This window comes from Hetaerina americana, unplaced genomic scaffold (genome assembly GCF_022747635.1).
Source record: "Hetaerina americana unplaced genomic scaffold, ioHetAmer1.1.p SCAF_7, whole genome shotgun sequence".
Classification (NCBI taxonomy): Eukaryota; Metazoa; Arthropoda; class Insecta; order Odonata; family Calopterygidae; genus Hetaerina; species Hetaerina americana.
In genome coordinates this window covers 75,528,403-75,541,780 of record NW_027287316.1, presented here as the reverse complement: position 1 = coordinate 75,541,780, position 13,378 = coordinate 75,528,403, and the positions used below count along the sequence as shown (strand labels likewise).

The 13,378-nt window shown below is 35.5% G+C and overlaps 1 protein-coding gene across 1 annotated transcript in view; it reads left to right on the top strand.

The window, feature by feature from the left end:
* l(1)G0289 (lethal (1) G0289) overlaps window positions 1–12,291 on the top strand; it is a 366,112-nt gene extending 353,821 nt beyond the window's left edge. The window contains exons 3-10 of the mRNA XM_071594774.1: window positions 31–242; window positions 452–583; window positions 1,100–1,292; window positions 3,548–3,757; window positions 5,679–5,830; window positions 7,686–7,959; window positions 8,409–8,548; window positions 9,902–12,291. Of these exons, the coding sequence (XP_071450875.1) occupies window positions 31–242; window positions 452–583; window positions 1,100–1,292; window positions 3,548–3,757; window positions 5,679–5,830; window positions 7,686–7,959; window positions 8,409–8,548; window positions 9,902–9,970 (1,382 nt within the window). The 3' untranslated portion in view covers window positions 9,971–12,291. The remainder of the gene's footprint in view (window positions 1–30; window positions 243–451; window positions 584–1,099; window positions 1,293–3,547; window positions 3,758–5,678; window positions 5,831–7,685; window positions 7,960–8,408; window positions 8,549–9,901) is intronic.
* Window positions 12,292–13,378: the final 1,087 nt, after the last annotated feature.

The window sequence follows — 13,378 nt, the reverse complement described above, 5'->3', positions numbered from 1 at the left end:
CTTTAATGAATGTATTATTTTTCTCCATAGCGACATCAAATTCAACTTCTGTAAGCAAAGATTCTGCCAAGGAGCTTCCACCGTATCGGCCTATGCACTCTGTTCCTCCCACAAAAGAAGTTCCGACTACTTCCACCCAAGCACCCAATAAGACAGAATATGATGATGAACGAAGATGGACATTCCCGGAAGAAGTTGACAACAAAACGTTGGCCCAACACAATATCACAAAGACAGAAGAGGTAAGCTAATTTATTGACCGAGAGTGTGGGTTTCGTTTACCATTGTCAGCAGTACTGAAGATTTGCATGCACATTCATTTCAGAGGCACGAGGTGATATTTGATTGATTTTTTTGCTATTTGTTTTTACTCTCAGTGAATGTAAATATGTGCCTAGGGCATACATTCATAAGTAAAAAATTGCTTAAAGAGTTTATTTTTAATGTCTAGGATCATCACCTGTACTATAACAGCTCCTTCATAGTGGACCCTGAAGTTGGCCACTCGTATTGGGTCAACCTCACGCAGAAAGACGGACTCCGGATAAACGACATGTTGTCCAAATCATACAGGCGTGCTGCGGTAAGTAAAAAACATTCGTGCTATGTAAATGCTTGATCTGTAGTTTTATTTGGCTCATTCGCATAAGCTTTCAGCTGTAGACGATAAGAACCTCTACATTTATCTGAGATAACATCAACTTTTAAGCAAATTTAAGAATTTTCAATTATCTGGTGCTTTCCTGGAGTATTTGCTTCATGAAGTTTTCTCGGGCCTTCCATCGGGTCAGGGGTTCCATGTTGGCCGACGTTTCGATGCCCGACTCGTGCATCGTCCTCAGGGTAGATGAGGGCCCTGAGGACGATGCATGAATTGGGCATCAAAACGTCGGCCAACATGGAACCCCTGACCTGATGGAAGACCCGAGAAAACTTCATGAAATTTTCAATTACTTTTTAAATGTATGAATCACTGCAAAAAATGCTGTAATTTCTGTTAAATTGTAATGTGTATATTGGACATGTAAGTGTTACTCACCTAATTTTTGCCAAACTTTCAAAAGTGTAAATTGATGCTGATGAATCTTTTCTGTTCCAGACTGTGAAGCTCTCATTTGACTTCCCATTCTATGGTAACTTAGTGCGGAATGTGACAATAGCTACGGGAGGATTTTTGTACACAGGAGAATATGTTCACTCATGGCTAGCGGCAACCCAGTACATTGCACCTCTCATGGCCAATTTTGACACAAGGATTTCCAATGATTCGTTGATAATGTACCATGATAATGGTAAGTACTATAATAACCCACTTTCTAAACAAGCATTTTATACTCAATATGATCAAAAATTAATATTTGTAGTTATGTATTGTTTTACCCAACTCTTCTATGCATTTAATGTTTTTTCAATTGTGTGAAATCTCTTCGCCCATACAATTCTTTAAAGAGGGGTAATTTATTGATTATTGGTTGCATTTGGTTCCAGAAAATAAGTTTTAATTTTTTATTAAATCCAAAAACAGCATCATACCAGCTACATTGGACAAATAATAAAGAAAACATGAGTGACATCAATGAATACTTGATGCATAAATACAAAAGTTAGCATTGCAAATTAACTAATCAACAAAAAAAAGCGCCACATATAAGACATTCAGTTTGCATACTTGAGGGAGACCAAATGTAAAGGAGAAGGTAAAGTAAAGGAGAAGAAAGTAAAGGAGAAGGTAAATAGTAAAGGAGAAGGAGGTCTGAAGAAAATTAGGTGGGAGTAATAGCATGGCCAGGGTTGAACATAATGGGGTGTTCGGAATAGATCGAAGTCAGGGAGATGTTGTTTCATCATTGCATTAAAAGCTGATGGAAGTGTAAAGATGACTGAGCATTTTGTGATTGAGAGGCAAGGGGTGACACAATGAAGGAGGACATTAAAACTGCGTTGTACGCAAATGCACTGAAAAGGGAAAAAAATTTCAGATGACAGATAATTACCACTGACAATTTTTAAGAAAAACTTCATTCATGGCACGTAGATCAATATTGGAGGAAATGCCAAGAGAAGACCAGATATAATCTAGAGAGAAAATATGGAAGTGTAAATTATGGTGGCAAATGATAGCAAAAAAGAAATTCAATGGGTGATCTAGCAGTTTGAGAGAAGTGGGAGGAGCTGTGGCCCAAATTCGGAATCAGTATTCAAAGACAAGGAGAAACACAGGCAAAGAAAAAAGACAATTTCTGATGATTGGACTTACATCTTTGTTATGAAACTCACTCTTCTAGTAGAAGTCATTTGCAGCTGTTGCAAAAACTCTGGCGTTCCGTTGAAGTCAGTTACATGATACCAGTGCTGTCATTTGCGTAATGTGTTAAGATTCTCATAAAAGTTTCAGAGAGGCATGAAGAATGGGGATTAGAGTAAAAAATTAAAATCTGTGCAGTAGCAGTAGTCATTATTGATTTCAAAGCGGAACACTCAAAAGCCTGGTGAATTGAATTGCATCTAGTATGTACATTCATGAACTACTATATGTCCATGATGGGTGGAAAAATGAGTAATTGCACCAGGATGCGGGTAATAGTATGCATTGGCAATCAAATTGGTGACGAAAAAGCCATTGCATTATATTATGTTCTTGTGGAAAGGGGACAAGGTAGTCCAGGGGTAGAGAATTGGACTACTGACCAAAGCGGTGTGATTTTTTGGGTACCAGATCTGCCTGGGAAACCATAACTGGCACAGGGAAAGGAACTGGCCTCCCTTATTACCCTGAAGTGTGAATTCCACATGCCGTTAGGCTTAATGCTGGGTAAACTCTACCATCACCTACCCAACCGACCTTCAGGTTGATTACTGTGTTAATGGTTTACTTGTAGTAGGCACTTATTTTGCATGTTGCTTCAAATGGAGGGAGTTCATGAAACCTCTGTTTATTTTCGGGCATTTACTTCAGGGCTCCAGAGACTACTTAAGCACTTCACACATTCAAGTCTTTATGGCTCGATTGGTAATTGCACCTTCACCTTGTGTGTGGTTGGGTGTATCCATATATCTATATTAATTGTCTTTATTCTTGGTTGCAATAGCTATCAGTAAATATAGATTAGTAGATATGGGATTTTTTAAGCCACTTCAATTTAAATGTTATTGTTATTTATTAATTATTATCTTAAACTAATATCTGAAAAATGGAATCATCTGGAAGAAAGATGAATATAAATGCAGTATTAGATAATTTATTTAGTTAAGTACTAAATTTTGACAAATGACCACTCAAGTATCAGAATTGAATATGGTATCATTCTCATCTTTGATAAAATTTAAACAATTATCATTAATATTGAATTGAATTGTTGTTGGAAACAAAATAGAGTGAAATGGTTGTCAGTTACATCATAGTAACTGACAACTATCATTGTAACTTACTGGTGGATATCTTCATAAATAAAATCTCATTTTCACATTTTATGTTGTTTGCGGTGCACAATTATTGCGTTGTATAGGTATTTATTTTGATCCTAATCATCTTATTTATCATTTTCAGGCACTGCCTTCACTGTACAGTGGGAGAAAGTGGTATTGCAGGAGCATCCGACCGAAGGGGATTTCACCTTCCAGGTCACACTGCACAAGAGCGGTGACATCACCTTTGTGTATCAGAATGTGCCAATTATAGTGGAGCAGATCAAGGATGACCACCACCCTGTGAAAGTTGGACTGTCCGATGCTTATATTATTGACCGGACCATTTTCTGTGAGTTTGAAGCTTCAGACCTCCATCAACAGCTATTCCTTATCACTGTGACTGCTAGTTTCAGATATATCTCCTGTATTGAGAGCATTGGAGACATTCACAGACATGCACTGAGAAATTTATGGTTCAACACTTGAGCTGACCGATTTCTATATTTAATTGACTCATTATGTATTAATCCTCCCATATGTCCCCTCATCACTAGGACACATTGGAAAGATAACTTTTGTGGGTGGGCATCAGTGTTCATGGTTTAATTGGGTTGTTTTTGCTGTAATCTGATAATTGCCTCATTGAAGTTGTTCCCAGAGCATTTAAATAAATCAATAAAACAGGACTATAATCATGTAAAAACAACAAGTTCCACCCTTTTTTGGCTTCCAAACTCATTTTCAGTAAAATACTAGGAGAAAGTGAAAATGCCAGTGAAACTGAAAGTCTGGGTTTTTCAGCTCTGGATCATGCACCTGCAAACATATATTTCCCCTATTAGCCCCCTGAATTTCAATTTGAGATATGCTGTCGATCATAGCTTAGCAAGTCCTGATTTTGGCTCTTCCACTTGTCCAATATTTGTATGTATATCACATCTGTGGACAAATTAATGTATTCTATCATTTGTTCTCCTTACCTCTGGTGGTATACATGAACTCTCAATGTTTGGATATCAGATTATCTGCTGCAATTTATTAATTTTCACTAAAATCGATTAACCTGAATTAGCAAGGATTTTGTGTCATTTTTATCTATCCACTAATTTCTGGATATTTTCTCTAAAAGAGAACAACTGACCCACCAAATGAATTTTTGGTGGTTAGCTGAATATACAGGTCTCTTTGTGTTGAAAATCTAAAAAAAAATTTAGTTGCCGTTTGTTTCTCAATCCTAACTCATTTCAGTTGGTGTTTTCAAATGAATTTCATAGTTTAATTCTTAAAATTTAACATATACATGGGTGGTCTGAAAAGTTTCCGACCTAACAGAGATGCAAGACATTTTTCCTGAAAATTTCTGAAATTTCTGAGGTTGGAAACATTTCAGACCACACTCATACGTGTAATATGTGTTGGTGCAGAATACTCTTCATTATTATTATTAATTAAATGAAATGGTAGATTAATATTACTAATAGTATGTTTGATGAAGCATAATGTTATGGGATCAAATTAAATGCGTGTGGATAGGTCAAACCTTTAAATGCAGCTTTTTAATGGAAAAAACCAAGGGGCAATCCATGCATGAGAGAGGTTTGATAAGTTCACAAAAAAAATATTCTTGAAGATGTGAATTCTATAAGGTTTTGAAGGCAGTAGTAGCAGTGAATTTGAAATTCACTGCCACTACCGCCATGTAATAATAAAGCCATAGCTCTGACTTTTCATAAAACAAAGACTACTACCGCCTGCTTGCTGCAGCACAGCAGTGAAAGTAAACGATTTTAGCAATACTATTTGCGGAGTACTTGTAGCAATGGTGGTGAACTTAGGAACTCACTCAAAATGATGATAATTTTCAATTGTTTTAATAGATTGAAATAATGAAAATAAATATTTATTATTTGCAACTTAATAACTACTGTTGGAAGTGTTAAATTGTATAACTTTTAGTCCTTTTTCCTTGAGAATATGCTTTGAACAAAAGTTTACAGTTAACCATTAAAATAAATTCAATGGAATTAACTTAGCAGCATTAAATAATTATGAAAAAGATCATTTCCGCTTATGCACGAGGTATGTTAAAAAAAAGTGTACATTAAAAGCAACAATTCAGGGGTTGACCTAAAGAATGGTGTATACAATAATTAATTACTAATCAACACCATAAAATTAATGGTGCTCAAGGTATAATAGAAATGGTGAAATGTATTATATTGCTTTTAATGGAGTCCATTATCTAATTGGCTTATTATTTTTTCCCACAGTTGTCCGAAGGAAAACAATTTATGAATACCATCGTGTTGACTTCCGTAAGGAGGACATCAAAAATTGGACAGTGATTCACTTGAGTGCTCAAAGGACCTGCTTGGACCTTAAAGATTGCACATCATGCATCTCCAACAGCATTGGGTTTGATGTATGTATTTTATAGATTATTAGGGCAGGAAGAATTTTGATTCCTTAAGTGGGTTTGAAGAAATGTGATCGATATTTAATGTGCTTAGAATGTCTTTGTAGATCTAATTTAACTAATCCATTCTTAAAAATGTTCAACACACCATGCTGGCAGACTGTTGATAGAATGTGATTTGTGTTAATTCTATCTCAACAAAATTGAGAAAGGTTGTAATCAATAAATCTTTGGGTTATTATTGCTGTTTTTGATATACATTTCTAAGCTGGCTGGGTTAAAATATAAGATAATAACAGGCTCAAATATTTGTAAAAATAACCACTATTAATTACCCAGTGAAAAACATCATGTTTGAAACATTGCACATTTATTGTAATGTATAATACCTTGGAATAGAATCAGCACTTACTTATACATTTATCTAAATTGATGAGTCACAATCTTTCTTAATTCATGTTCAGTAAAAAGTCACAATGGAATACTATTTTCATTTTGTCTGCTATTTTATTTTCTTGTGACAACTTTTCATTGGGCTGGGTTTTAACAAGATGTAACAAAAGAATTTAATATCGACCCGGCACAGGCTTCTGCCTTTTGGTCATGAATGAAGACTTAAAGAATGACTCAGTTGAGGAATGGGCCTTCTTGGGGCAGCTATAAAAATAGTTTTTTCCTTTCTGCTGCTAATTTTCCTTGATTCATGTAATTTTAATAAATATGTCTAAATAAGATGGAAGGAAGATAAAAATATGGTTATAAAAACCTACATAATATACCATCCCGTTTCATTTGAAACTATTATTACTTGAATGAACTCATCTTTCCTTGGCACCCTGCTGTGGACGTTTTCCCCTCACCTGCTCAATGTCAGTGTTTTCTTCAAAATCATAATTTGAAGTTCCACTGTGTGCACAAATCATTTGGAATTCTTAAAAAAAAATATTCATTTTCGTGAGTGAATTTATTTTTTGGATATCATCCATGTATAATGTTTATAGCACAAGAGCCTCACTGGCCCACAAGTTGGCGTCTTCAAGTTGATTAATTTTTTCTATTTTTCACCTTGTGTAGGCCCGAGTTTTGACCTAATTGGCCCATTTGTAGTCTCTCTTCCAATTGTTGACCATCAACTTTTACAATTTTGAGTTTTCTCAACATTTTTTTTTCTTTTTGATGGTTGAAGATGTATTTCCATTTGTTGGACAACATTTGATCATCTTCCCTTTTATTTTCCTTAGCCTCTTAATTTGCTGAAATGAAAGAACTAATTGCACTTCACCTGAAAAAGCCAGCTGGGATGCCGGTGAAATCATTGGTTTAAAAACATTATGCATGGATGAAATCGCTAATAGAAATGTTCACATCATCTCAATTCCATGAAAGCATTCATAAAAATATTGTTTGCGACTTTTTTAAGCCTAAATGTCAAGTTCAAAGAGTCTAATTTCTCTAGTTGGTAATTAGTGTTTAAATATAATGCCTACTCTAAATGCTGAACATATTTGATTAAAATGTGACCATTCGACCTTTTAAATACCAATTCACATTTTTTAAGCTTTAAAAGGACAAGGTAAAACATGGATGTTCAAATTTAACTTGTCCATGTACATTTCACTGTGCACATGAGCATTCACAGGCATGCACAATGTATGCTGCTATGTTTCTGTATTGCCTAATGAATACTTATGCATATTTATGAATGGTATTTTGGTTTATCTTTCTGTGGTGGATCACTGAAATTCATTTTGTGATGAAGGATGATTTTTATCCACTCTTCATAATTGTGCTTAATTATTTCTCTAAACCTAAAGCAATTCCTCTTGAAGTTTAATCTCCGTTCTTCTTCTTCGAATCGAAGTGTTCGTGGTGTGAGAGTGCGGGGAGGTGCTCGAATGGCTTGGATCGTCACCGTCAAGACTGGCTCCTTCGAGGATGTGACAAGTCCTTCATCCAGCATAAGAATCAGTGCGTTTCACTCGGGCCTGGCGATGAGACCACCGCTTCTCCCATGTCAGGAGACCCCAAAGACTCAGCAACCAAAGATGTCACGCGGTCATCGGAGTTTTCACTGCAGCCACGGATAGCCGAAGACAATTATGGCCATGATTTACATGTGACTGTTGGACCTGAATGTGAGTGCCACTTTCTTCCTCTGTCGTGGGTGACTACTCATAGATTGATGCCCCATAATCTTCATTTTCAAGATTTCAATACTAATCGGTTGTGCCTCAAGGTGTGCCCAAGTTCTTCTCCTCTCTAGAATGCTCATGCATTAAACTCATCACTCAGCTCTTAACATTTCATAAACGTTAATGCAATCTACTCTCAATTGAATCTCGTCACTTTCAAAGATTGTAACCGACACTTTTAACTGATAAATTTAGAAGAATAGTTGATTATAACTGAACCGTGTACTTTTTTTGTCATTATTCCTATTTCTGCATAGAATCAATGTGAATAATTATTGTGTGCAGTGAGTTGATAATCTTTTTTTAAGATTTAGTTGTATTGTTACAAATATTTGTGAATGGAATGAACTTAATTGATAGCTAATAGATGACCATGCTTCTTGGATTTTCAGATGGGTCACAGGCCATGCCGATCAGTGCTTCCGCAATAGTTCTATTGGTCTTAGTGGCCACCCTAATCGCTGGGATTGGACTCTGGGCCCTATATGCTTATCGCAACCCTCACACATTCTCTGGACAGTTCCTCATTAAGGTGAGTTTAATGTTTCATAGTACTCAAAAGTTGGCAAATTCTATTCTTAAATTTGTAATTTTTTATTCGTAAAGCTGGGCCGGGTGCCGCTATTCGGGGACCTCGTATTTATCCGATTCCTTCACAAATTCGACACTCAAAGAGGAGTAATCCATGGAGTAATTTCTCTGTAAAAAATTGTGTTATGTTTTTTATAATAATTGAGTTTGTTTACATAAACATTGGAATAAAAAAATACCTAAGAGTGGGTATTGATCTACTAGATGGAGCAAAGAAAGAATTCTACAACAGATGGCCACTTTTCAAGTAGTGAAATACTCTTAGAAAAACTGATACTCCCCAAAATTATTCATTATTATTGTGAAACTTGTTTTTTTAAATAACAATTAATGTGAATGATGTGCTCTCACTCCACTGAAATTTTCTATTTAGTGCATGATGGTAGATAATTTCAGTGACCTAGCTTTGGGGGAGGTGGGAACATCTGCTTAAATTTCTGAAAACAAAATTGCAGTAATGAGGTTTATAGAGGGGAATATAGAATACAATCAGGAAGTATTTGCCTGTTTTATCGATTTCAAGATAGCATTTAATAGAGTGAATTGGGTAGAATAAATGCAAGTAATGCAGAAAATAGGAGTGGATTGGAGGAATAGGAGACTCATCTGCAACATGTCTCGCACTGCTCAGGTGCGATTGGGGGATGGAGATCTGGGATGGGCATTTAAAGGGAACAGGAAGGGATAGGAGTGTCCATTATCACCTGTGTTGCTTAATGTATATGTGGAAGAAATAGTAAAAATGGCATGGGAGATACTGTAGGTAGAAATGATTGTCAGTGGAGAATCTATGAAATCAATAAGGATTATCAAAGGGAGGAAGGACTTTCAAGCATCATTGATGGAGGGAAGAATGTTAAGCAAACGAGGAAGGGGAGGGAATAGGATAGGGATTTAGGATGGAATGAAGGGAGGATGTGGAATTGAAGAGGGAATTGTAATGTTGGATGTCGGGGTGTGTTTTTTCTATCAAGGACTAGTAAATGCATCGTTGTACCATTGCATTAGCTTTTCCCATCCAACAGCTAACCTTAACCAGTGGAATACCTATTGATAATTTCATTTTTCATTTGATAGTTTACTATTAACCTTTGGATTTAATTCCCAGAAATTGAACTCCCCCATAATAATTATTATGTTTATTAAGTTTCATTAACACTTATTGTATTGAATTTTTAAGATGTTTTCATGGTGATAATTTAAACCAATCTGTATGATGATAGAGAGCACTGCACATGCAAGTAAATTTTATTATTATATTTAAATAATGCTTTTTATTTTTCTCTCCAAACAGTATCGCCCAAGCCAGTGGAGTTGGAGCAGAGGGGAAGCGCGCTATACAGCTGCCACCATCCACATGTGACAGCACTCCCATAAGTCAATGTCGAATCTTAAGCTTTGCCACAACCATCTTGTACATATGATTGATGGATGTGTGCTGTCACTATAATTTTTACAAACCCAATTCAGCGAGCTGAATCCCAGCAAAAAAAAAATAACATCTTATTGAAAAATCATATCTGTTATCAACGTCAGATGCATTGACCTCAGAGGCTGAAACGCCCAATTATTTCTAAGACAGTTGATTTTTAACTTGGGGTGTTGTGTTTTTGATGATGAGTGATTGAGGATAGCGTTAACTTGTCCTATGTCAGTTGCAATGCCAGTTTCATCTACTGTGCCTTTAATAATCGAATACACAGTGCTCCAAAATGTCGAAAAACCTATCTCCCCTCATTGTAAGGAATCTGTCGGAACTAATTTGGGTAAAAGTCTTTGTGGTTTGGTCTGTTGTCCAATTTTTATAAATGTTTTTATGCTTGATGCTGTGTGTGTGCTGATTTTTCCTGGACGGACTGAGCAAATGCATAACTTTTGCAAGGAACACGTTGATGGCAAGCTATATGAATTGGGTATCATGCACGTTGCAATAATTATGCAACTGTGACAGCTGTGTATATAAATATTTGCAAAACCAAGATGTTTGTGTAAAGTTGTACAGCATTTTTTGATGTTCATCTTAAATTTTCAAGTGGTGCAAAATTTTCATGTTTTTCAATTTTGAATTTTAACATTTTTTTTTATATATACTATAAAGAATCCAGCCTATGATGAACTTTAAATTAGTTGTTGTTAGTTTTTTTTTTTTTTTTTTTTAATGGATTGGAAAATATACCATCAATGTATGAGAAAAACTCTTTGATATTCCTTTGAACAGGAAAAATTTTTATTTTTTAACTGAATTTGTGATGTTCAGTGTATTGACAATTTCTGTGCTGTGCACATTCTTACTAGTTAAAAGTGTGATTTGATAGATGAGAAACAATGATGATATATGTGATACATTGCTATCAATTCCGATTTGATATTAAGGAGTTCACAATACACAAGGGACCAGTTGTTTCATGCTTTCTGCCTTAATGATTTATTTCTGAAATTTTTGTATTTAATATGCAATAATATCAACTCTGGGACATTTTTAAACTAAATCAAATTGAAACGAAGAGAAAATTTTCCTTTGCGCTTTGATTCTCTTGAAAATATACGAGATTTCGCTCTTGCATAATTTCATACTACACAATTTTTTCAGCGCCATATTTTACACAGCTATCACATTGCCCGTTACGCATAGCAGTTCGAGAAATTAATGGATAGGTGTGTACGTGCGTTGTGTCTTTGTTCGACCATAACCATGAAATAAATTTATCTCTTGTAATGCCTTCCGACGACTTACTTGTAACAATTAATAGGGTGGCCATCCATATTGAAATAATAATATTTCAGAAGTTCATTTATAAAAATGAATAAATTTTAAAAGATACCTAAACTCGGCATGGAGAAATTTAATAGGTGTGACTAATTAAGTGTGAGATTATCATTTTGTTTTCGGTCATTGTCTCATGTTAATATTTAAAATAATTGCTGTTTGGTAGTATTTTTGTGTTGGCGATGAAAGAATTGATTCTAAGATAGGTGAATTTTTTTTTTAAGTAATATTGATGTCAAAGTTTGAAGGAACCTCTGGTCACCCTACTTGCCAAATTATTTGTAGCAGTTAGTCTTCATGTGCTTGTATCAAGTTCAATGAATTCTTCTGCTATCCAGGTAAATAATTTCACAAAGCAAAATTTTTCATGAATAAGTCTCTAATCAATTTGAAATTCGATGTCAATTCGCGTGTTACAGTACATAGAAATTGTAACCAAGGAACTGATCAGTTTCATTTCCGTTTGCAAAGATTCTCGATTTTCCTTGAATTTGTCAATTGTCTTTTCTGATCCTTTTTTTAATTCTAAGGTACCTATTTTGGTAAACAAAATGTCTAAATTTCAAATACCAGTATAGGTAGTGATTTTTCTCTTCAGCTAAGAGACTTCTTCTCTTTATATATTAACTTTTGCTCTAAAATTGCATCAATTTAGTTTACTAAAAACTTTCTTCTAAGTGGAAATATTTCTTGTTGTATGCTGACAAAATAAACTTAAGAAACTATGTTTATCAAAGCTGTCTATGTATTAGGATAAACCTCTGACGAGTGCATAGTTTATGGAGTTAAAATTTTTCCTAAGCAGGTTTAGCAGAAAAAAAGTAATAAATCATGAAAATGGGTGCAATTTTTGTAATATCTTACTATGATTGTGCAAAGCAAAGACTTTTTAAGTTAATAAATTTCCTTACCTTTTATATGATGGAGTTTTCCTTTTCAACTCATTGGTATTCTTGTGCATATACAAGCAAATGTGAGGCATATTCATAAGGTAAGGACCGTTTGCTAATATTTAAATATTGGCGCTTCAGAACACAGTTTTACTCATGCAGTATCATCTACTGCTTAATTGAGAAGCTAGAGCAGCATTTGTTTTATTTCAGCAGTCGTTTGCTTGTCCGTGCATGCAAACAACAATGCCCGCGACAATCGTTCATCCCGCCAGCTGTTAAGTTCGTTCTGTCATACGATTCTTGTATGCAAAACGATTGTAGGCTGCTGAAATTCATCGGGAGTTATGCCTAGTTTATGGGCCTACAGTTATGAGTGAAGGAAAGGTTAGACAATCACGCCGTGATTTTAAAAATGGACAAACTAATGTCCATGACGAAGATCGAAGTGACAGGCCCAGTATTCTGACCGATGAAATTGTTTCGCAAGTGGAACAAAAACTGCGATGTGATCATCGATTGATGATTAATGGCCTGGCTGAACAATTTCCTCGACTTGGATGCACTACTGTCTACAATATTGTCACGGAAAACCTCGGATACCACAAATTGTGTGCAAGGTGGGTACCGAAACCGACCACCACTAAGAGCAAAGAACGTCCAGTGGACAAGATTTTTTGGACCCCCCACCCCCACTATACATTCCTGACCTTGCACCTAGCGACTACTTCCTCTTCTTGCACTTGAAACAGTGGCTTGGTGGACAACGTTTTGAAACCGAAAAGGAACTCAAGAACGGCGTTGTCAATTGGTTCAACTCTCAGGTGCCGAGCTTCTATGCAGAGGGGTGAAAGAAGCTGGTGCAGCAGTACAAAAAATGCTTAGAAGTGAACAGCGATTATATAGAGAAGGGAAGTAAGTTTGTAGCTAATTAAAAGTACCAATAGAATGTGTTTCATGAGAAAATATTTTTTCCTGCGACCAAACGGCCCTTACTTTATGAGCATGCCTCGTACAAATTTGATTTGACTATGGTGTTGAAGAGAGGATAATTTAGTGAGCCCTGATAAACATGAATCCAGAGGATTCCCCATTAATTTAACATATAATATTC